This window comes from Xiphophorus maculatus, chromosome 9, assembly GCF_002775205.1.
Source record: "Xiphophorus maculatus strain JP 163 A chromosome 9, X_maculatus-5.0-male, whole genome shotgun sequence".
Classification (NCBI taxonomy): domain Eukaryota; kingdom Metazoa; phylum Chordata; class Actinopteri; order Cyprinodontiformes; family Poeciliidae; genus Xiphophorus; species Xiphophorus maculatus.
Window position 1 is genome coordinate 7,132,635 of NC_036451.1, and position 21,108 is coordinate 7,153,742.

Genomic DNA, 21,108 nt, shown 5'->3' on the forward strand with positions numbered 1-21,108 from the left:
GTTGTAATAATAAGGAATTACAATTATATGTTAAAATACAATACTTGTAAAGAAAACACAGAGCCATGGAAACCCTGTAGAACATTTTGTAGTCGGTTAAAAACAATAAATTCTTCAGGTTTTTATTTGCTTCAAGCATCAGAGCAGTTTTTACTCAGCATTATGGTTTGTTTGAAGAAAAAGAAAAATCTGATTTGTTTTTAAAAAGTTTTTTTTTTCTTTTTTTTCCCAGGTTTTGGGATCCGGGTCCAGCTGCCGACCCGTTCGACGACATGCGCTACATTTGGGGCGGTTTTGTCTACATACAAGACCTGGTGGAGAGAGCTGTGAATTATGTCCTAACTGGAGTTAAACAGACCACTGGCATCTACATCCAGCAGATGCCATATCCCTGTTATGTGGACGATGTGTGAGTAAAGCTGTTAAGTGTTGACTCGTTCACCAGGGTCCCAAAAATGTAATTAAAATATAGAAGTCATTAGAAATGCCTCCTTATGTGATCTTAGACATTAACTTGCATGTAGTTTTGTAGCAGGAATAACTGCATTTAAAAAATTTTTTATTCAGCTTCCTTCGAGTGCTGAACCGCTCCCTACCTCTCTTCATGACTCTGGCTTGGATCTACTCGGTGGCCATGATCATTAAAGGCGTGGTGTATGAGAAGGAGGCCCGGCTGAAGGAAACCATGAGGATTATGGGTCTCAGCACAGGAACGCTGTGGCTCAGCTGGTTCATCAGCAGCGTCGTCCCGTTCTTGATTTCTGCTGTGCTGCTCATTGGTCTCCTTAAGGTTTGGCAACTTTTTTGCTCCCATCAGGATGTTGCTGTACGATGACTGCTAAAACTCTTCTCTCTTCTTTTGTAGTGGGGGGATATTTTGCCTTACAGCGACCCCACTGTCGTCTTTTTTTTCCTCATGGCGTTTGCCACCGCCACCATCATGCAGTGTTTCCTCATCAGCACCTTTTTCTCCAAAGCCAACCTGGCTGCTGCCTGTGGAGGGCTCATCTACTTCAGCCTCTACCTGCCCTATGTGCTGTGTGTTGCCTGGAGAGATCACCTCACGTCCACACACAGGGTCTTAGCTGTGAGTTTGCTTCTAAAGTTCAACATTTACTTTTTTTGTTTCATTTGATTACTTAAATTTGCTTGATTTTGAACAAATTCTGCCCTTATTGAACTTAAACTAGTGATTCTTATTGAACTAAGTCACAAACTTAAATGTGTTTTACAGAGATTTTATGAGATCAACATTCACAAAGTATTTTATGATTGTGAAATTGAAGAAAAAGGAGTGGACGGAAATCTCCTGCATAGGGTTAAAATGATTAAGCATGATTATTTAAGTGAACGTCAACTGCAGTATACAGACTCAATAAAAGATAATTTGCTGAAAGAACAACACACTCACACACTCAGAGCTGTATTTAGGCCAAAACTGTGGAGAGAAATATACAATTTTGCATTTAAGATAAAAAAAAACTTATTTTCTTGTAAATATGCTCTACCGAGAAATCCTCAAGTGGCAGTTTTAACTTTGCCTGGTTCAAATTCTGCAAAAAACCTTTTTCTCTCTGATTAGTAATCAGTTAATCCGAAAAATAATCAACTGATCAGTCCTACACTGTATTGATATGTTGAGCAGAAAGGACTGAGCTTTCCACATGTTAATAAAAATATTTTTTAGGAGCAGAAGCATCCTTTGCTACAAAGGTGAAGTGTTCACCAAAGGAATGCTATGTAGGTGCATTTTTGGCAATAAAATAAAATGTTTATTTTCTTCAAAAATGATTTATTTTGTTTTTATGCATCTTCTTATATTATGCATTTCTAATATTACATAGAAAGGCTTAAGTGATTAATTGTAAAATCTACAGAATGTACCAAATGTTTTATTCGGTTATTCATAATAAGCCATTAGTTGCAGCCCTACCTGTGTTAAAATCAGCTTATTCTAACCCATGAATATCACGTTAAATTCTGATAGAATATTCTGATGTTTGTGTATTTAACGTAACAAAACGTTAAGGTCAAATGCCTATGAATACTTTATTAACAGCACATGTTTTCTGGTTTCTGTCAGAGCTTCCTGTCTCCTGTGGCCTTTGGTTTTGGCTGTGAGTATTTCTCTCAGTATGAGGAGCAAGGCGTGGGGATCCAGTGGTTCAACCTGCGGGCCAGTCCTGTGGAAGGAGATACGTACAGCTTCACCACCTCCATATGTATGCTTTACGTGGACGCCTTCATCTATGCTATTGCAGCCTGGTACATTGAAGCAGTGTTTCCTGGTAGGACACATTTATGTATTTTTAGTAGATGTTTTGCGTATTACTAATATTTTTGAGCTGTGATCAGTAGCCACACTTTTAACACCCCAGCATCAAGGAGATCAGTACTGTTTGTGTCATAGTTAAGAATATTGTTGCAATAATTTAAAAAAATATACCCAGTATTATCCTTTTGGTGTGAAGACACATGTGTGTGAATGTATTCTCAGGTCAGTATGGCATCCCCAGGCCTTGGTACTTCATCTTTCAGCTCAACTACTGGGGTGGGATTCCTTTAGAAGCAGGCATGCCGATCCCTCCAGCTCCCACCGACCAGGATGAAGGTACAAGAAGCGGCTGCACTTCTGAAAGGAAAGTGAAATTTAAAATGTCAAGAGAAACACAACTGTAGGCAAAAAAAAATTGCTTTTCAGCTCTGTGATTTATAAAACTGCACTGGCGGTTTTCTAAGCTTAAGGCCATTAAGTAAATTGTGGTAACAAGCGGAGAGTGTTAGCCGGTTAAACATCAAGGACTGGGAAAACTAGATGGCTAAATTTTATTTGAGTTTTCATCTTAGTTTATTTTTTTTCTCCTGTGAACATGCAACTTTTTTCCACCTTTATTTGTTCTTAGTCTAGTTTTTAATGATCTTGAAAATCCTGAAAAGTCTGAAAATTGATATGGGAGGAAAAGAAACGTACAAAAACGATTTTCCATGGCATTATCAAAAATGTAAATTTCTGTAACTTAAGACAATTTAATTGATTTATGTTTACAACTCAAGTTTTTACCAAGCATTAATCAGTTTGGATATCAGGTTAGTGACTGTACCGATGATTAAATAAACAAACACTTGGTTAAAAACTTAAAGGTTTGTTTTAACAGCTTTGTTTGCCTCTAAACCTCTTTAGATCAGGGTTTTAAAGTGACAGAGACCCTAAAAACAGCTCATTCTGAAAGAAACTGAAACTAAAATCTCATTATCTAAGAATGATTTTGTGCAAACAATGAACATAGATTTATTCAAGGAATCATAAAATTAAATTAGCTGGAACCCTGAGGATGTCTAAATCTATCTTTAGATCACATTGAAGCAGAACCCAACAATATGAATCTTGGCGTGAACATCAGAAATTTGGTAAAAATCTACAAGAAAGGAGGGAAGATTGCTGTCAACCATCTAAATCTGAAGTTTTTCGAGGGACAGATCACCTCCTTCCTCGGCCACAACGGAGCCGGCAAAACCACCACCATGTGAGGCTGAAACTTATTTCTTAACTTCTGTGAAATTTCCCCCAGAATTACCTGAAAGTAGTGGATGGATGATCAGAGCAAGCCTTTATTTTAGACTCGTTATGTCTAACAGCAGAGATTATGATTTAATTTAATGTGGAAACATTCTGGACATTTATTCTGTTTATCAGATCCGTCCTAACTGGGCTGTTCCCTCCCACCTCTGGGACCGTGTACGTGAAAGGCATGGACATCCGCTACGACCTGGACATCATCCGTAAGACGCTGGGAGTTTGTCCACAGCACAATGTCCTCTTTGACATGTAAGGATAAAAATTTGGATAAAGATTAAAACTTGTGGATTGGGGGATATTTAATGACATTAACAACAATAATGCCTCAGTGTTGATTACTTGTTATTCTTTAAACTCCTCTGTGTGTGTGGACAAGCCTCTGGGTGACGTCTGTGTGTATGAACATCAGCAGAGTTTGACGGCACTCATTGGTCGACTCCGTCGTCTACTTTCAAAACAATCATGGTGGATAAATCATCTGCTTCAGAAAGGCATTAGGCAGGTTTTCTATGCTTTTAATGTCTAAAAACGTAAGGGAGTGCATAAAGTTAGGTGATAATTAATAGTAGACTTGGATATTGTGGAAGGTTTATTGGTGCAGCAAAAACACCATGTGAATTAGCCTGTCGCTAATTAATTAATCATAAATATTTTTTTAAGAGCTGTTTTAGTTACTGAGATTTGCTAATTTGTTTTATTTATGGTTTCAGTTGTGTGTGTGTGTGTGTGTTTTTTAAATTATCTCTCTTTTGTTGTTTTTAATATTTTTTAAATGAATTTATTTTTTCTTCCAGTTTAGAGTGTTCTTTACAAAATTAAAGTTCACTGATCTTTGAGAGGGTGAACTTGCGTTATTATGCCATTATCAATATATTACTTAAAAATTTGGGTCGCTCCTTCTTTATCACAATCATTTCTGAGAATTTATTGTTCAGCAAATTTGTTAAAAAACTAATTACATGTAGCATCAGATGCTACATGTGAAACATCTGATGCTAAGATGTCAGTATAAATAGTTACTGAGTTAGTTTTTGTCAAATAAGTCTTTCTACCACATTTTTCTCAAACTAAATGTCAATTTAAATGTTTTTAAGTTGCTTCTAAAGAGATTAATGCAGAGCTGGTGTATAATGTTCAGATCACATTTACTTATATAAATAGTGTCGATATCATCTAAACAAGGAATCTGCAACCTTTTCAGTCCAAAAAACTTTGTTTCTCAGGCTATATAAAACTCACTTAAAGCCACAAACGGATCTTATAGTTTCCATTTTTTTTAAATACCTAAAGTGTGGGCTTTTTTTTTTTGTTTCTTGTGACATGCAATAACTGTCAAATTCAGGTGTACAAAATACTTTGAAATGCTCATTTCATTCAATATGTTAGATTTTAAGCTTTTTTGTCAGATTTGTAAAATGTATTGAACTATTTCTAAAACTTGACCTTATTCATGGGTTGTAAAAAAAAAAAGTTTGATAGGAAATCTTCAACTGAAACTTCAAGTAGAAATGAATTTAATTTCAGTTTAGTTTTTTTTCTCCCTCTGTCGCTCAGACTCACAGTGGAGGAGCATGTGTGGTTTTATGGCTGTCTGAAGGGTTTGCCTGAAGAAAAGGTGATGGCTGAAATGAGCGCTTTGTTGGAGGACGTCGGCCTCCTGCACAAGCGTCATGATCAGACCAAAAACCTCTCTGGTAAGGTCACCAATTTCAACTCCAGAATCTAAAAATGAATCAAGTCTGCTCTTATAGAAGTTAGATTTGTTTGCTTTTCTTTTTAAAAGAGGGAATTTTGCTTCTTCTGTGTCTCTCAGGTGGAATGCAGAGGAAGCTTTCTGTCGCGATCGCTTTTGTTGGCGGCTCCAAAGTGGTCGTCCTGGATGAGCCCACAGCTGGCGTCGACCCGTACTCCCGCAGAGGGATCTGGGATCTGCTGCTCAAATATCGCGAAGGTACCAGTGACTGTCACCAGTAATGAGAGGCGAGATTAGATGAAGACGCATTTTAACAGCTGAAGTACACCTGGGCGATAAATCGATTAAATCCTGTCATTGAACTGTTTGGTTTGGAAGATTCTCATAATTAATCATTTTTATTATTATTATTGTTTTTTATTGGGTTTCCATTGTTCAGAATGATGTCAACATGACCAGAGCTGCCATCTTGTTTGACAAATGTGTCTTGCAGCTTTTATTTATTTGAATTCAGGTCAACTCTACGACAGAACATTAGACACTCTACAGTTTTAATTACAAGGATACAGATTTATTATTGTCTCCTTGTTGAAGTAATATATGAGAATAAAGTTGTAATATTAAGAGAATAAATTAGTAATTCTACTTCTACAGAAAAATGTCAAAAAGTTAAATTTCAAATGAAGAATGTTGGGAATACTTAATCTTTTAACACATCAGCATCCAATTATAATCAGAAGCAGGATTTTGAAATTATTGTCCAAACGACTGAGTCCATTTGGAAGATGAGTGAGTCAGATACTGATAACTCTACTAGCTTTGTGTTTTTATTTAAAACATTTTTTTCTCATAATTTTCCACTGGTGATATTGCAACTTTATTCTACTGATATTATAACTATATTCTCATAATTAAACAAAAATAGCCTGGCCATAAAACTTGCAGGTGGGGGATTGAAATACAAGCCACTTTTTGAAAATATCTATCTCTTTTTCTTTTCTTCAGAAAAGAGAACAAGAAAAATAAAAACTTATTGAAAGTGTAAATCGGATCCGTTATGAAAGAAATTGGAGATTTTATTTTTCACTCATCTTGCCCAGCCCTAAGCTGAAACCTGAGCATAAAAGCTGTAAAACACAATTTAGTACAGCAACTTCACTCTTAACTAAACATGAATAAACTGATTAAAATGGCATGAACACGACACACGGATGTGAACATTAGTCATATTTGTTTGTGTTTCGAACCATCAGATCGAACCATCATTCTGTCCACTCACTACATGGATGAGGCGGAGCTGCTTGGTGACCGGATTGCCATCATCTCCAAGGGGAAACTCTGCTGCTGCGGATCGCCGCTCTTTCTCAAATCCAAGCTGGGATCTGGTTACTACCTGACCGTGGTGAAGAGGGAGGAGCTAAGCACCAGCACTCCCAGTTATTCCAGTATCTGCACCAGTGCCAGCACCAGCACCAACAAGCTACCTCCTTTAGTAAAGGTTTGCTTGTAATCTGAAATTGGTTCTGTGGGCTTGTTTTTAAGGATAGATTCTAACCCGGCTTCATGTTTCAGGACAGTGAGTCGTCACTCAGTGAAGACACCGGACTGGGAAGTGAGGACACCAGTTCCTGTGAGTATTCAAGGCCTTAAAAAGGCTTAAATTTGTGTGTCTGAAATAAGGTATTAAAATATCTTATATTCATTGAAAGATCCTAAGTTGGCCTTAAATACATTGATCCCAAGTCTTAAATTTTATCATGGGAGGACTATTTAATGTATTTTTTTCTTCTTGAGGGACGTTTCTGTCAGGCAAAAGTTTGAATTACACACAAACATTTTCATTGTGTTCTGTGACTCAAGGCTACACTGAAAAAACACAAAATCTTACCAAGTATTTTCTTTTCTTTTTTTACCAAATACCTTAGGTCTTGAAGTCTGAGCCACCCAAGCTTGAAATAAGAAAAAACTAACTTGCAAGTTACTTTTCAATGAGATACAGAAGCTTGTCTTAAGTAAAAATTCAGTAAAATTTTATTTAAAGGGGTGTGCATAAGACTGACATGAGTCTGTCATAAACATATCTGTCATGAACATGAAGAAGTCTTCATAAATTATTACAATTGTTGTCCTGAAGTGTCATTTGGTAAATTATGACACTTCTAATGCAAAGTTCCATTAAAACTTGTGATAAAAGTCAGTTAAAGGTGCCAACTTTGCACTAAAAGTGTCATTATTTAGGGAATGACACTCCATGACAACAGTCATAACCATTCATAAAGACTTCTTTATGTTCATGACAGATGTTATGTCATGTTTATAACAGCCTCGCACACCCCTTCAAATAAAGTATTACCAAAAATTCCTTCATATTAATAAAGTTCTAGTTCCACTGGCAGATTATTTTCCATATAACAGGATATTTTTCCTATAAGTGAAATAATCTGCCAGTGGAACTAGCTCTTTTTCATCAATATGAAGGAATTATTTATCTATATCTTACCTGTCTCATTTCAAGCTTAACAAGACATTTGCACTAGAAACTAGACTAAAAATGATTGGTAAGATATTGTGTTTTTACAGTGTACCAGGAGCTAGCTGCTAATATAACATAGCTAGCTAGATTTTTTTTTTTTTTGCCTCCATCATGGGTAAGTGCAGACGACATTTGTTTTCGCTGCTGTCTGTCTTCTGCTGGGACATATTTGAGGCTACATGCAAGACGGCTTTTAATCTAGGCTCTATGGAGGTTAAGGCACATACAGAGTGAAAAACACAAATCCTGGTTCACAGTTTTTGCTATGCAGCAAGTTCCCCAATCATCACTTATATTTATAGTTTTTCCTTCTGAAATTTTATTCAAGGAGGTATAAAAAAAGTCTTGGATTTGATTTTCTGAAATCTGCAGCTACCCAGTAGTAACCGGCCCACTGACGTCCAGAGTGACCCAGAATTGTTGTTAATTTTTTATTTATCTGAGAACCAGTTTATTGACAGACTCACCATCTTTCTGGCAGACATGGCAGCTTTGCTGGCACTGGTCCAGCAGCATGTTCCTGGCGCGAGGTTAGTGGAGGAGTCTAGAAGAGAAGCCGTGATCAACCTGCCGCAAGCAGCCGCCAAGGATGGCAGTCTGGGTATCTTCCTCTCCAAACTGGACCAGAGGCTTCCAGAGCTGGGCATCAGCAGCTACGGCCTGTCAGATAGTACACTGGAGGAGGTGGGTTATGTCACACAAAAACGACCGGTTACTATGAAACTCAGGATACGTTCACAACCCGACTCGGATATTTTTGTCCGTATGTGACCTGTATCTGACTTTTTTATGGCAGTCTGAGCGACCCAAATCCTTTTTTTTTTCATCCAAGCAAAATCCAATTTGAGCCACTTAATATTTAACGGACTATCACTGCTAGTTGTTATTTATTATTATTATTTTTACTTTATTTATTTACTTAATTTTATTGTGTTTTGTTGTGTGCTGTGCTGGGACAAACAAAATTCCACCCCTTTTGGGGATCAATAAAGTATTATTATCTTATGATCTTATTATTTGTGGTACTAAATTGCATATGCATCAGATTATTTTCGAAGCGTCTGCAGTCTGAGCTGTCATGTCGCATTTAATCCGACTTCTATGTCATTGACATGAGACATGCATTGTAATTTTCTAATTCTACAGGTGGCATTTTTTTAAAATTCACCAAAGGAATGTTATGTTGCTGCACTTTAGGCATTAAAATGTTAATTTTTAGCTTTTTTATAAAATCTTTTTATAAAAAAGGAATTTAATTACTTATGTCCAATTCTTAATGTATTTCTAATACTTCATGGAAAAGGCTTAAGTAGTTGAATGAAAAATTTGCAAAATGTGTCAACATTTTTCATCTGATTAAGTATCAGAATAATTGATACATTAACTGATTACTAAAATAATTGTTAGTTGCAGCCCTAGATTATTTATTGATGATTCAGCTTAAACTGCTTTCAAAAGTGTTTAACAAAGAGGAAACTGACTTTAAATGCAACCAATAAAGCTGCCATGATGCAGCAACGAAACACAGCAGGAGGAGAAGCAGTGTTACATCATAACGCAGCACTGCAGCTTGTGTGTCTATGAAGAGTCGCTCTCTGACTACACTTGGTTTGTGTGTGTGTAGGTGTGTGTGTGTGAGCAAGCACAACAAAGTCTTATCACGAAAGCTGGATATTTATGGAGCGGCTGTGGTCTTAATGAGCTTAGTAGGTTTACTCTGAATGAGTTAGGCACAAGCTCCATGGCTTTTTGCTACATCTCGTTGCTTGTACTTGTGACAGTGCAATGACAATAAAGTTGAATTCTATTCTATTCTATTCTATTTCTGTTGTGTGGGTTTTAGCGCCACCTGGTGTCATACAGCTGTCTTACATTATTTCTCTGGTGTTAAAAATATGTCAATTATGATTTATGTCAGAAGTGCTTTAATCTTGGACCTGTGACTGGAGACTACACTGCACTAGGTCTAGTTTTTAGTGCAAATATTTTAATACACTTGAGAGAAAGTTACTTATAAAGTTAATTTTCTCTTATTTCAAGATACAGAATCTTGTTTTAAGTAAAAATTCCTTAATGTAGATGATAAAGTACTTGTTCCAGTCGCAAATGATTTCACTTATGACATGGGGAAATGTCTTATTCAGGCCCTGCGGCATGGGTGGGCATTGGGGGGCATTGCCCGCCAATGCCCCCCAATGCTGTTGTTGTTTTTACCTTAGAGTTTCCAACTTTCTGTTATTCCTATGTCAATTTGATACAGTAGGAGCTTCCGTACTTCCCATATATGTGTCCTCTGTAACTGTTTCCAGCAGTTAAAACTTTTTAATTTGTTAACACGTCATAACCTGTTTTTCCGAGCTGCCTTTAAACGCAACATGAGCTGTTAGACGCTCGCGCTGGGTTTACACCTGTGCAGAGACCTGCTGCTGCTGTGCAGAGCTGCGCAGGTGTGTGTTAGAATCATAGCAGCAAACCAACAAAACGCAAAGAACGTTGCACAGTTTTTCCCCCAAACTAACTGACGTAAGTTGAGTAATGCTGGTGGATGCAGGTAATGTTAGTTAAAAGATGACTAGCTAATAACAATACAGCACCTTAAGCTTGTTAACAAGTAGCCTGTAGACTACTGACGTTGTCTACGTTCAGCTACGTAGATTCATTTTGCCCCCCCCAAAATAAGTCGATGTCTCCCCGTTAAACTCGTCTGGAGCTGAGGCTGGTCTTATTAGTAGTGAAATAATCTAATTTTAAACCAATATTAAGGATTGTTTACTTAAAACAAGCTCCCATATCTTTCTGAAATGTTAATTGTCACTTAGTCTTCTTATTTCAACTGTATTAAGACATTTTCACTAGAAACTAGACCAAAAATATGTCATAAGATTTAGCTTTTTTTTTTTTTTTTGCAGTGTATTATACCACCATTACTTCCATTTTTACACAATCATTGTGCTGATTTTCAGATTTTCCTTCGAGTGGCAGAGGAAACTGGAGTGGATTCTGATCCAGCATCGGAGCAGCCAGCAGAAGAGTCCAGTGGCCCGCAGCCATCAGAGCAAAAAGCTGAGGAACCAGAACCAGGTGGGAACTCCATCACTCACAGCCACTTCTGTCCAGGTTTATACTGTGACGATCGAACTGGTCTTCTGTTTGACTGAAAGTTGGACTCTTTGTTTCTAAAAATGCTGCCAGGAAGGAAAAGGCTTCGTAAGAAAGGTACTTACAGTTTACCACTTCTAGATAATCCTAAAAGGAAGAAAAGGGTTTGTTTTATAAACTTAGATTCCCTGCCTGTTCAACAAAAATGTACTTTTGTTGATCTTGCATCATTAAGTTGTTGCAATTTTAAAGGAATCTTGATTAAACATTTATTTGGGTCGACTGCGGTAGGAGTTCGCCCTGCAGTCCGTGGGTCGCCGGTTCGATTCTCGATCAACCCGTCTTGCCGATGGCGTGACATGCCAGCCTAGTTCCTGTCAGATTATTATCCTGTAACTTGTTATCATCAGTGTATAGATGTGTGTGTGTGAATGGAAATGACTTTTAAGGCATCTTTGAGGACTTAACTAAAAAATCCGTGAAGTAGTTGAATTGGTCAGTTTGAAGAATGTCAGTCTGATCTTGGTTTGCTGTCTGAGCTCCAGGTTAAGGTACTATATGTCTTCCTTTAGGTAAAACTCAGCTGTGAAATTTATATAATGTCAAGTGTTGGTTTTTATGGCGGTGAAAGTTGCTGCAATGTCGTACAAGGGATAAATGAGAAGTGTTTTAGTGTCCAAGAAGAGATATTGCAGTTCTGGTCCAAGATATTCTAATTAAGCATGTCAGAATTAATCATTTAATTACATGATAAATTTAAATGAGCCCATTAATAATACATTATTTATGGATTCAGTTGTGTATGGTTTTATTTATTGTTTTTGGTTGTGTTTTATTTTAGATATTTAAAATATCTTCCAGTGACAGTGAAGTGTTTTATACAAACTTGAAGTTTATTGGTCTTAGAAAGAGCTAACTTGGATTATTATGTCACCATCAGTATATTACTTGAAAATGGTCCGAAAACAAAAATATGATGATTTATCGCAGTAATTTCTGGGAAAATTTGTTATCATGACAAGCCAAGTTCTAAGTTTGTAAACAAATCCATCATGTTTCTGCTCACTCCTTTATCCTCCATATTTATCAGTGAACTTTTACACCTTGTTTTTTCTTGCAGAACCAAAGGAGACGGACCCACTGAGTGAAGATGGGCGAGGCGGGACGCCCCTGACTGGCTGGTGGCTGACATGGCAGCAGCTCCGAGCGCTCTTCGTCAAACGCTGGCTGTATGCTCGACGGAGCCGCCGGGGGCTCTTCGCTCAGGTTAGACAGGAATTTAATTATTTATTTTAATGTGTTTTTAATACTGGATAAAAAGGCTTGAATGAAAACCCTGCAGAAAGTGATTCAATTAATCACCAGAATGATCAAGTACTACAATGATCGTCCCTAAACTAGAAAGTTTTAAAGTTATAGTTTCTTATGGAGGATTTCAAAGCTTGCACAGGTGAAGCCGGGTCAACCGGATGAAGAAAATGGATGTTAACAACTAAATCTGTGAACAAGGCCATTTAAAGTCTGTCACAGAAATGGATTTGAGGTCAGGGTTAGCATACAATGTTTGTTAACGGCTTGCTTGTTGACAGAAGTACGTACTAACCTGCTTTATTCAGACATGTTTGATTTAATTTTCAGATTGTTCTGCCGGCTGTGTTTGTGCTGATCGCTCTGCTCTTCAGCCTCATCGTTCCTCCGTTTGGGAAGTACCCTGCCCTGGAGCTGCAGCCCTGGATGTACGGAGATCAGTACACCTTCTTCAGGTAAGACCGAACGTTCCTCAGTCATCCAGGTAAATCAGTCAGTAGCTAGCGCCTTCACCCACCTCCCAATTTAATAATTACAGCAACGACGATCCTGGCAACCCAGCCATGGAGAACCTGCTGGAGGCTCTGCTGGACCAGCCAGGTTTTGGCACCAAGTGCATGCAGAGAGAAGAGCAGGACGACAACAAAACGTAAGATGATTTCTCTAAACATAGCAAACACCGAACGTGTTGGAGCTCCACAAGGGTTGCTAGGTAAAAGGGCAGAGCTCTGGTAGGGTTGCTAGGTAACGGTGCAGTGACTTAACAATCTGAAGGCTTTTGAAAATGCTTATTTTGTGTTATTTAGAGGGACTCGACATATCTCACTGTGAACAAGTTGCTTTAATATTGCCAGTAAGTTATGTCTGACATTTGGGACATTTTCTCTCATTAAAGAGAGGAAATGGTCATTAAATACAGGTGGATCTGACTCACTGATGTCAATTTATTTTAACTGTTTCACACACGCTGTGTGAAACAGTTATCGTACGCTGACAACATTAAAACAGGAAGGTACTAAATGTGGGTAACCAGTGAGCATTTAAAGGCACTCAACCTAAGTGTCTGCAAACAAATAATCCCTCTATTAGATCCCGTTTTCAATTTTTAAGAAGATGCAGCTGACACTGGATGTCTACAGGTATTCTTGAATCCAAATGTTCTCCCCGCTGCAGGAATCTTCAGTGTGAACCTGAGAGGGGGGGTAAATTCATGCGGCCCCAGATGTCGTTCTCCACCTGGCAGATGCTGAGCCAAGGCAACTGGACCAGAGACAGACCTTCCCCAGAATGCCAGTGCAGCACGGAGGACACCCGCCGGATGCTTCCAGATTGCCCGGACGGCGCTGGTGGGGTTCCTCCTCCACAGGTTGGTCAGTTAGCTCCCTGATTGGGTTTTACTCTCCACTAAGAAATCAGGGTAGAATCACATAAACACTGACCTTTCTGCTTCACAATGAAACTTACTGCGTCTTATTTCAGTACTATCTAGTTCTGTTTTTTAATAACTTGTTTTAATTTCAGATGAAGAGAGCCACTGGGGATATTCTCCAGAATCTGACGAGGTATAACATCACGGATTACCTGGTGAAGACCTACCCGCAAATCCTCAAGAAAAGGTACTTTTTACGTTTGAGCTTTCATGCTGTTTAATGTGTATGAACAGTTTACAGAAAGCAGATAAATCTGAGGATATTGGTTTAATTTGCTTAGTTATTGTCATCTGATCATAATAAAAATCTAAAGTTCACTTCAAGACTGCAGACTACTTCATCACTTGTTTTGGCAATGATTTTCTTCTTATAAATATTTATATTTTACAATCTTTCTGTAACTTATTATTTTATTTTTCTATCATTACATGAAGTCTGAATACTAATAGAGCTTAACTTTGTTTCCCCTCAGCCTAAAAACCAAGAAGTGGGTAAACGAGTTCAGGTGAGAAGCTAAAGCTTTCTTTTTTAAAAACATCTAAAAATACCAATTTTACTCTCTTGTTTTAAGAAGATTTTTAAGGTTCAATTGTAGTAGGAAATATCTGCTACTTTTACATATACCTCAATTAACTTTAAAAAAATCTTTACCTTTTCAGCGAGTTAAAAATAATGATCAGGAAACATTTAAAATTCATGTTTACTAAAGATTATACCAAGACTAAGTATGGAATATTTTAATTAAGAAGAGAGTCTAGTGCAACTACAGATGTCCTTCATATAAAACCACAAAAAACTGAAGAAATATTATCTTGTAAACTCATAAAGAGCTCATTTAGACTAAACAGTTAAATGAATTTGACCAGCTGAAATCAAACTACAAGGTTTGGTTAGAGCAATAATTTTCTGTTCCAGATATGGAGGCTTCTCTCTCGGAGGCACCAGCACCCAGAATATCTCTCAGGTCCAGCATCTTCAAGACTCCATCATGGCAATCAGGACGCGATACCAAGTAGAACAGGTGCACAACATATATATATATATATATATATATATATATATATATATATATATATATATATATATATATATATATATATATATATATATATATATATATATATATATATATATTTATTTTTTTTAATCCTTCTTTCTTTTTCTTTTAACTTGTTTTTGCATTTTTAGAAATATAGAACGTTTAAACCCCCACCAACAAAAGTTACAGAGCAACTAGTTGATCAAGAGCAATTAAATGATTATTTTTTAAAAAAAGAGTAAAACCCAATGTGAGTATGTTCACAATAAAAAAAGAGATGATTACATTGATTGTACATTTTAGCGCCAAGTTTAGGTTCCATTTCTTCCTATATTTTTGTATTTATCAGCAGGAAGTCTTAATAAAAAGTCTCTCCATTACATACGTTTCCTTAATTCCTTCTGATCCAAAGATGATGATGGTTCCACATCGAGCCTCTTGTGAGTTATAGATTTCTTTGTGCCCGCTAGTAATATTAATAGAAGATATTTACCTGACTATTTCAGTCTTTGGGGTAAATTAAAACTATAAAACCAAAGGTTAAATTTAAGTCCATTTTAGTATTGATTTCCATTATCACCTCTGACCAGTAGGGTGCGATCTCTCCCAAAAACATGGAAATGTCCTGCAGACACATTCCCACTGTCCTTTATAGTGTTATTACATTGATTACTCTTAAATATTCTGCTTATTTTTAACCTCTTTTATATCTCATACCTAAATGTCTTTGTGTTGACCACAGAACAGTTCACTGGATCAGCTGCTGAAGAAGCTGCCGGGGTTTTTGGGAGAAATGCACACCGTAAATAACGTCAAGGTGAACCGTTTCTCTCAAGGTCGTCTCTCACATCGTTTCCTACTTAAAAAAATCATTCTTTTTTTAGGAGTTTTAATTGAATTTTCCATCTCAGGTGTGGTACAACAACAAGGGCTGGCACGCCATGGTGTCGTTTGTGAACGTGATGAACAACGGGCTGCTGAGAGCCAGTCTGCCGCCCGGACCGGAGCGGAGGAGACACGGCATCACCGTTTACAATCACCCGCTCAACCTCACCAAGGAGCAACTTACTGAAATAGCAATGTCAGTTGATATCAGCGTGAAGTCTGTCTATGCTAAATAGAATAGAATAGGACAGAACATACCTTATTGATTCCCAAGGGAAAATTGCTTATTTGTTGACAAGCTACTCCATCCACAGCTTTAAATATTAATAGTACAATATAAGAGATAAAGTTTATAATATACATATATATATATTGAAGGTTATCCTGCAATAGTCAGCCCCGCCCACTCCTCACTACGTCCCAGGGCTGCCTACTGACCAGTTCTCTGTCTAACAGGTCCGGAAAATCTCTGAGACCTGGGTATTACCCTAAAAGTACTCTATAAGAGATAATCTATTTAAACTGGTGGCGAAAGTGATTCGTCTAGCTCTAACTACCTCCAATCCAGAAGTTATGACCCTTTACAGTTAAGAAACAATCAGCTGAGTAGCCCTCACAGCTGCATAATTCCAATAACCACTTCTGTTAACGGTAGCCCACTTTCTAAATCATAACTTGCACTTGGAACCGGCTAGATTATGTTTAGTGACTTAGATGTAAGTCCCAGGGTCATTATTTATTCTCACCAAAGGAAATTATGAAGCCTCCTATTTACTGGAATCATGTACATTAGTTTTACCTTAATTAAAAGAACTGAACAAAGATTAAATGACTCTATTAATTCCAATGTCCACCAACCTCATTAGAATTTTATAGTATAAATTTATTAAGCAAGCTTAAGCAAGGATATGCGACATACAAATCAATAATCAGTCGTATATAATTCAAAAACAGTGTAATAAAATTTACATGTACAATCCTACTACCCTGTCTCCTTTCCCTAGCTTTAAGTCGCACGTTCTGAAATGGAATTTCAATGAGCAGATTCAACTCATACCCAGACGATGGTGGATCTTTTGGCAACAGGAATTTCTAGCGTCCTTGGTTGAGGTCTTTGCCTTGTGTGGAAAAATCCTCCTTAGAAAGGAAACAAAGCAGAACGGGTCCGAATCCTTTTGCAAAACCCAGTTCCTCATCCCTGAGGGACCTTTGTCCTTCCTCCAAGTCTTGTTGCAGAATTGAAATTGCTGGGTTGAGACGAGACCGACGGTCGAATGAAGAACTAGAGATGGGGCGATGGGACCCAGTCCTTTCTTGGCGGTGTGAAGTCCGAGCTCCCCCGTAGTTCTGAAGTGCGGTCCGTAGCTCCATCTGCTCCTGCAGGTTGTCTCTTCTTCTGCGCCGCCGGACTGGGAACGGTCGGTTCCTCTTTGCAGCTCGTTTTTATACACTTCTCCACCATGTATGTGTATGGGGAGCTTCTGGTCTACGTGACTTCCTGAACATCTGCTGTTTTTCGTGAAAAAGTCCCCAACGTTTCCCAACCTGTCCGTACTTTCCCAAACCTGTTGCTTCAGCCAAACTCACCGCACCACCCATCCTGTGCGCCCTGGCCATCTGTTCAGAACTGCTTGCGACATTTCCTGTTTTCAGGGCTGTACTGCATTCCCCTCTCGCTTTCCTCTATTACAATTCAGTAAACACATTCAACCTGTTGTTAAACCTGTTTGAATTAATTTCAAATGATTTCAACTTCATATTCATTGACAATAAATCATTAAACATAATCATTACATGGTTAAATCATTACAGATCCTTAATCAGAGATTCTTTGCAGAAAGTTATTGAGTGATTACTTATACTCATATTATTCAGACATATTCAACTTAATTAACTTTTAATCAAACCACAAGATTACTTTATTTCTTCCAAGCCATTATGCACCTTTTTCTGCGTGTGCCTGGAAAGATCTCATACCCTTATGCCAGTTTTCTTGACAATATATACCTAAGAGTGATGTAAGTCACTGAATATAAATAAATAAATAAAAATACCTATGTCTCGTAAGCTAACTAACGCCACTGGAGTAGTTATATGAGAAAATGCTAAAAAAAAAGAAAAAAAAAAAGGATTTTTAATTGTACAAAAATATAAATGTTGGGAGGGATAAAAAGTTTTGGTAACACTTTATTTGAAGGGGTGTTCATATGCCTGACATGACACTGTCATAAACATGAAGGAGTCTTCAAAAATGTTTGTCATGGAGTGTCTTTTGGTAAATAATGACACTTTTAAAACACACTTGCATTAAAAGTCCACTAAAAGTGTCAACTTTGCATTAAAAGTGTCATTATTTACCAAATGACAGCAGTCAAACACATTTATAAGAACTGCTTCATGTTTATGACAGTGTCATGTCAGTCTTATGCAAACCACTTCAAAGAAAGTGCTACCAAAGCTTTCATAGAAACAAAACTAAATGTGAATTTAAGTCTTCATTTTTCCTCCAACTGTTTAGTCTTTATTACGTTTTTTTTCCTCCTTCTTGTTTCAGGATGACGACCTCAGTGGACGTTCTGGTTTCCATCTGTGTAATTTTCGCCATGTCCTTTGTGCCGGCCAGTTTTGTTCTCTTCCTGATTGAGGAGCGAGTCAGTAAAGCCAAACATTTGCAGTTTGTCAGCGGAGTCAAACCAATCCTCTACTGGCTGGCCAACTTCGCCTGGGACATGGTGAGTGTGCAGTCAGCCTCCGTTTCTGAAAATGTGCAACAGCTTCAAGGGAACCACAGTTGTTTCTAAAATGTTGTTACGTTTCTTTATGAAAGAGATTCAAAGTTTCATTGTGTTCAAATATAATATTAAGAATAAAGTGACTAATAAACACTTTATCAGCATGAACATTGTATTATGATGCATTCTTTTTTCCAGGATACTGTTATGACATTGTAAACAAGTTCAGTTAAGAATTAAAAGCATAACTTTGAATTATTTTATTTATTAAATTCAAACTTGTATACAAATTCTTGCTTTTTAAAATTATCCTTTCACACGTCTCCAAGACCAACCCGCCTGATTAAAATCCTAAAATTACAGACATTTGTGCTGAATGACGTGTTTTTACTTTTAACCAACCATTTAAAGCATTCAACACTGTTTTTGTGCATAAAGCATTCAAAGACGTACATAAAAACAGTGTTGTCTTTGCTGTTTGAAGTGATCAGACTTTGATTTTTCAGCTTTTTTCTTACAGTTCTTATTAACATTTAAATTATGCTTACATGTGTAGATATTAAAATGACAAAGACTCAGCTTAAATAAAGTGTTTGTCCCTTTTTTCCCCTATTTTTTCCTCCCTTTTCTCAGTTGAACTATTCTGTCCCGGCCATGATGGTTGTGCTGATCTTCATCAGTTTTCAGCAGCAGTCCTACGTCTCCGACACCAACCTGCCGGCTCTGATCCTCCTGCTGCTCTTCTACGGGTACGTCAAGTTATTGCGAGGAAACAAAGAAAGTTTGTTGTTCAGTTTTAACAGTTCTGTATGTTTTATGATCTGTCCAAATGAGGTGTTTATTTCTCTGTGATAGGTGGTCTATCACTCCTCTGATGTACCCAGCATCCTTTGTTTTCTCCGTTCCAAGCACGGCTTATGTTGTTCTGACTTCCATCAACCTCTTTATCGGCATCAACGGGAGCATCGCCACCTTTGTCCTGGAGTTGTTTGTAGATAAGGTGCAAAAACACAAATACACCGAGATGCATTTGTAAAAAAGTAAATACTGGATAAACATGTAGAGTAAAATAATTTGAAGGAAATAAAGGTTTTAAGTTATAGAAGTTATACCTTTATCTTCTCTGATTTTCTTTGTACATTAAAAGCATTAATTGTAACTTTTTCTAATTTATGTGTGGATTTTGTCCTTGCAGCATCTGAACGAGGTCAACAAGATCTTAAAGAAAGTGTTTTTGATTTTCCCACATTTCTGCCTGGGTCGAGGTCTCATCGACATGGCTAAAAACCAAGCCCTGGCTGATGCCTTCCAGAGACTGGGTACGAGTTCTTTACCCACGGATTTGCTCTCTATCTTTATCAGGAAACACATCTAACATGTCTGCTTTTAATGTTTTCTATACCGATGGCTTTGGTATAAATAGTAATTGTCAGGACTAATTCTACCATCATACCTGGACTTTTTTTTCTGGGTTTGAGTTTGTATTTTCTTTGGGTTCCCTAAGAAAGAGTTAATGTAGCTGAAACTAAAATATCAGTTTAACGATGTGCAAAATAATGCCTGTTGGCCTTATTTGTTATTTATATTTTGCCCCTTAAATTTGTTTTTATTTTAGTCACAGGAGAAATTATCTATTTTAATTTATTTTCTTTTGTCTGTTATTCTGACAGGGCAGATTTTTCAAAACCATTAAATAAAAACTGAATAGATGAAATCCACTTTTCACAGTATTGTTAAAGCGTTGCTACTATTATTTAACTAATTAACTCACTAACTAGTTTAGTAATACAGTGGAAAGTGTTGCTCACACTGCAGAGCTAGTTGGCTAGCTAGTTAGCTAACTTAAAACCTTAATGTGACTCAGCTAGTTAGCTAGCTGGTTAGTTAGCTAACTACAGTGTTTCCCCCGGGGTATTATAAGCCTGGCAGGCCACCAGGCTTTAATTGTGGCCCCAATCATTGCTTATTTATTTAAGTCTTTTTTTAAGACTTTATATTCTGTGTTCAGATATAAAATTTCCAATCTTGCAATAACACAGAATTATCAAGTCATATTTTCAAATTTCCTGTCAACTTTAAACATTTTTTAACTCAAAAACAGGACGGGTCGTGTGTTTTTGACACACGGCCAAAAACACACGTGTGTGTGTGTGTGCCCAACCAGTTGGGCACTGGTTGGGCACTGGTGATTGCCCTGGTGCCCAACCACCAGGCTTAAGAGGTTTTCTGGGGGAAACCTTGAACTCTCTAGCTGAGAAAGCAGCGGCTCTATTTTTTAGCCTCCTATTATAACTATAAGGACAGTTTAAGTAAACAAAATGTTTTTTGTTTACACAAGTCAGGATCTTCCTCCTCTGTGTCAACCTGCAGGAAGCAAACCGACTCTTGACCCTTTTCAGTGGGACTTTGTTGGGAAGAATCTGTTTGCGATGGCAGCTGAAGGTGTCATCTTCTTCATCTTCACCATACTCCTGCAGTATAAGTTTTTCATTCACTTCAGGTAAACCCCGCTCTTCCATCCCCTGCTTGGCTTTAAGTTTTATCTTGAACATATTTCATTTAGTTTCTGTATTCCTTGATGTTTCGCTGTAAAGACGGTTATCATTTTATTATTGGTTGTCTAGGCCGTGGTGGAACGATCCTCAGCTTCCTCCTCTTGGTCCAGAGGATGAAGATGTAGCGAGAGAACGTGAGCGAGTGAAAAGTGGCAAAGCTCATTCTGATATCCTCACCATGATTGATCTAAGCAAGGTACAAAACGCTTAAACAATTTTTTTTTAGCGACTTAAAATATGATTTCAGAGGAGTTTAT

The 21,108-nt window shown here is 37.5% G+C and overlaps 1 protein-coding gene and 1 long non-coding RNA gene across 5 annotated transcripts in view; one reads left to right on the plus strand and one right to left on the minus strand.

Moving 5' to 3' along the window:
- LOC102226743 (ATP-binding cassette sub-family A member 1-like) overlaps window positions 1-21,108 on the plus strand; it is a 41,586-nt gene that overhangs the window by 13,056 nt on the left and 7,422 nt on the right. For 2 of the 4 annotated variants that reach the window (XM_023339159.1, XM_014469441.2), the window contains exons 14-42: window positions 233-409; window positions 568-790; window positions 866-1,087; window positions 2,084-2,288; window positions 2,498-2,611; window positions 3,353-3,524; window positions 3,695-3,826; window positions 5,132-5,271; window positions 5,391-5,528; window positions 6,524-6,768; window positions 6,843-6,900; window positions 8,285-8,487; window positions 10,767-10,884; window positions 10,996-11,019; window positions 12,023-12,168; window positions 12,541-12,665; window positions 12,749-12,859; window positions 13,384-13,576; window positions 13,732-13,826; window positions 14,113-14,145; window positions 14,556-14,661; window positions 15,422-15,496; window positions 15,591-15,760; window positions 18,119-18,296; window positions 18,930-19,045; window positions 19,152-19,296; window positions 19,492-19,615; window positions 20,667-20,796; window positions 20,921-21,047. In XM_023339159.1, coding sequence (XP_023194927.1) covers window positions 233-409; window positions 568-790; window positions 866-1,087; window positions 2,084-2,288; window positions 2,498-2,611; window positions 3,353-3,524; window positions 3,695-3,826; window positions 5,132-5,271; window positions 5,391-5,528; window positions 6,524-6,768; window positions 6,843-6,900; window positions 8,285-8,487; window positions 10,767-10,884; window positions 10,996-11,019; window positions 12,023-12,168; window positions 12,541-12,665; window positions 12,749-12,859; window positions 13,384-13,576; window positions 13,732-13,826; window positions 14,113-14,145; window positions 14,556-14,661; window positions 15,422-15,496; window positions 15,591-15,760; window positions 18,119-18,296; window positions 18,930-19,045; window positions 19,152-19,296; window positions 19,492-19,615; window positions 20,667-20,796; window positions 20,921-21,047 — 4,045 coding nt within the window. The remainder of the gene's footprint in view (window positions 1-232; window positions 410-567; window positions 791-865; window positions 1,088-2,083; window positions 2,289-2,497; window positions 2,612-3,352; window positions 3,525-3,694; window positions 3,827-5,131; window positions 5,272-5,390; window positions 5,529-6,523; window positions 6,769-6,842; window positions 6,901-8,284; window positions 8,488-10,766; window positions 10,885-10,995; window positions 11,020-12,022; window positions 12,169-12,540; window positions 12,666-12,748; window positions 12,860-13,383; window positions 13,577-13,731; window positions 13,827-14,112; window positions 14,146-14,555; window positions 14,662-15,421; window positions 15,497-15,590; window positions 15,761-18,118; window positions 18,297-18,929; window positions 19,046-19,151; window positions 19,297-19,491; window positions 19,616-20,666; window positions 20,797-20,920; window positions 21,048-21,108) is intronic. The other 2 variants (XM_023339160.1, XM_023339161.1) reach the window with 2 other exon arrangements.
- On the minus strand, window positions 2,201-8,339 carry LOC111609663. Its single transcript, XR_002753243.1, has 3 exons — window positions 8,271-8,339; window positions 2,447-2,632; window positions 2,201-2,285 (listed from the first exon to the last, which is right to left on the minus strand). It is a non-coding gene; the product is annotated as an uncharacterized LOC111609663 (long non-coding RNA).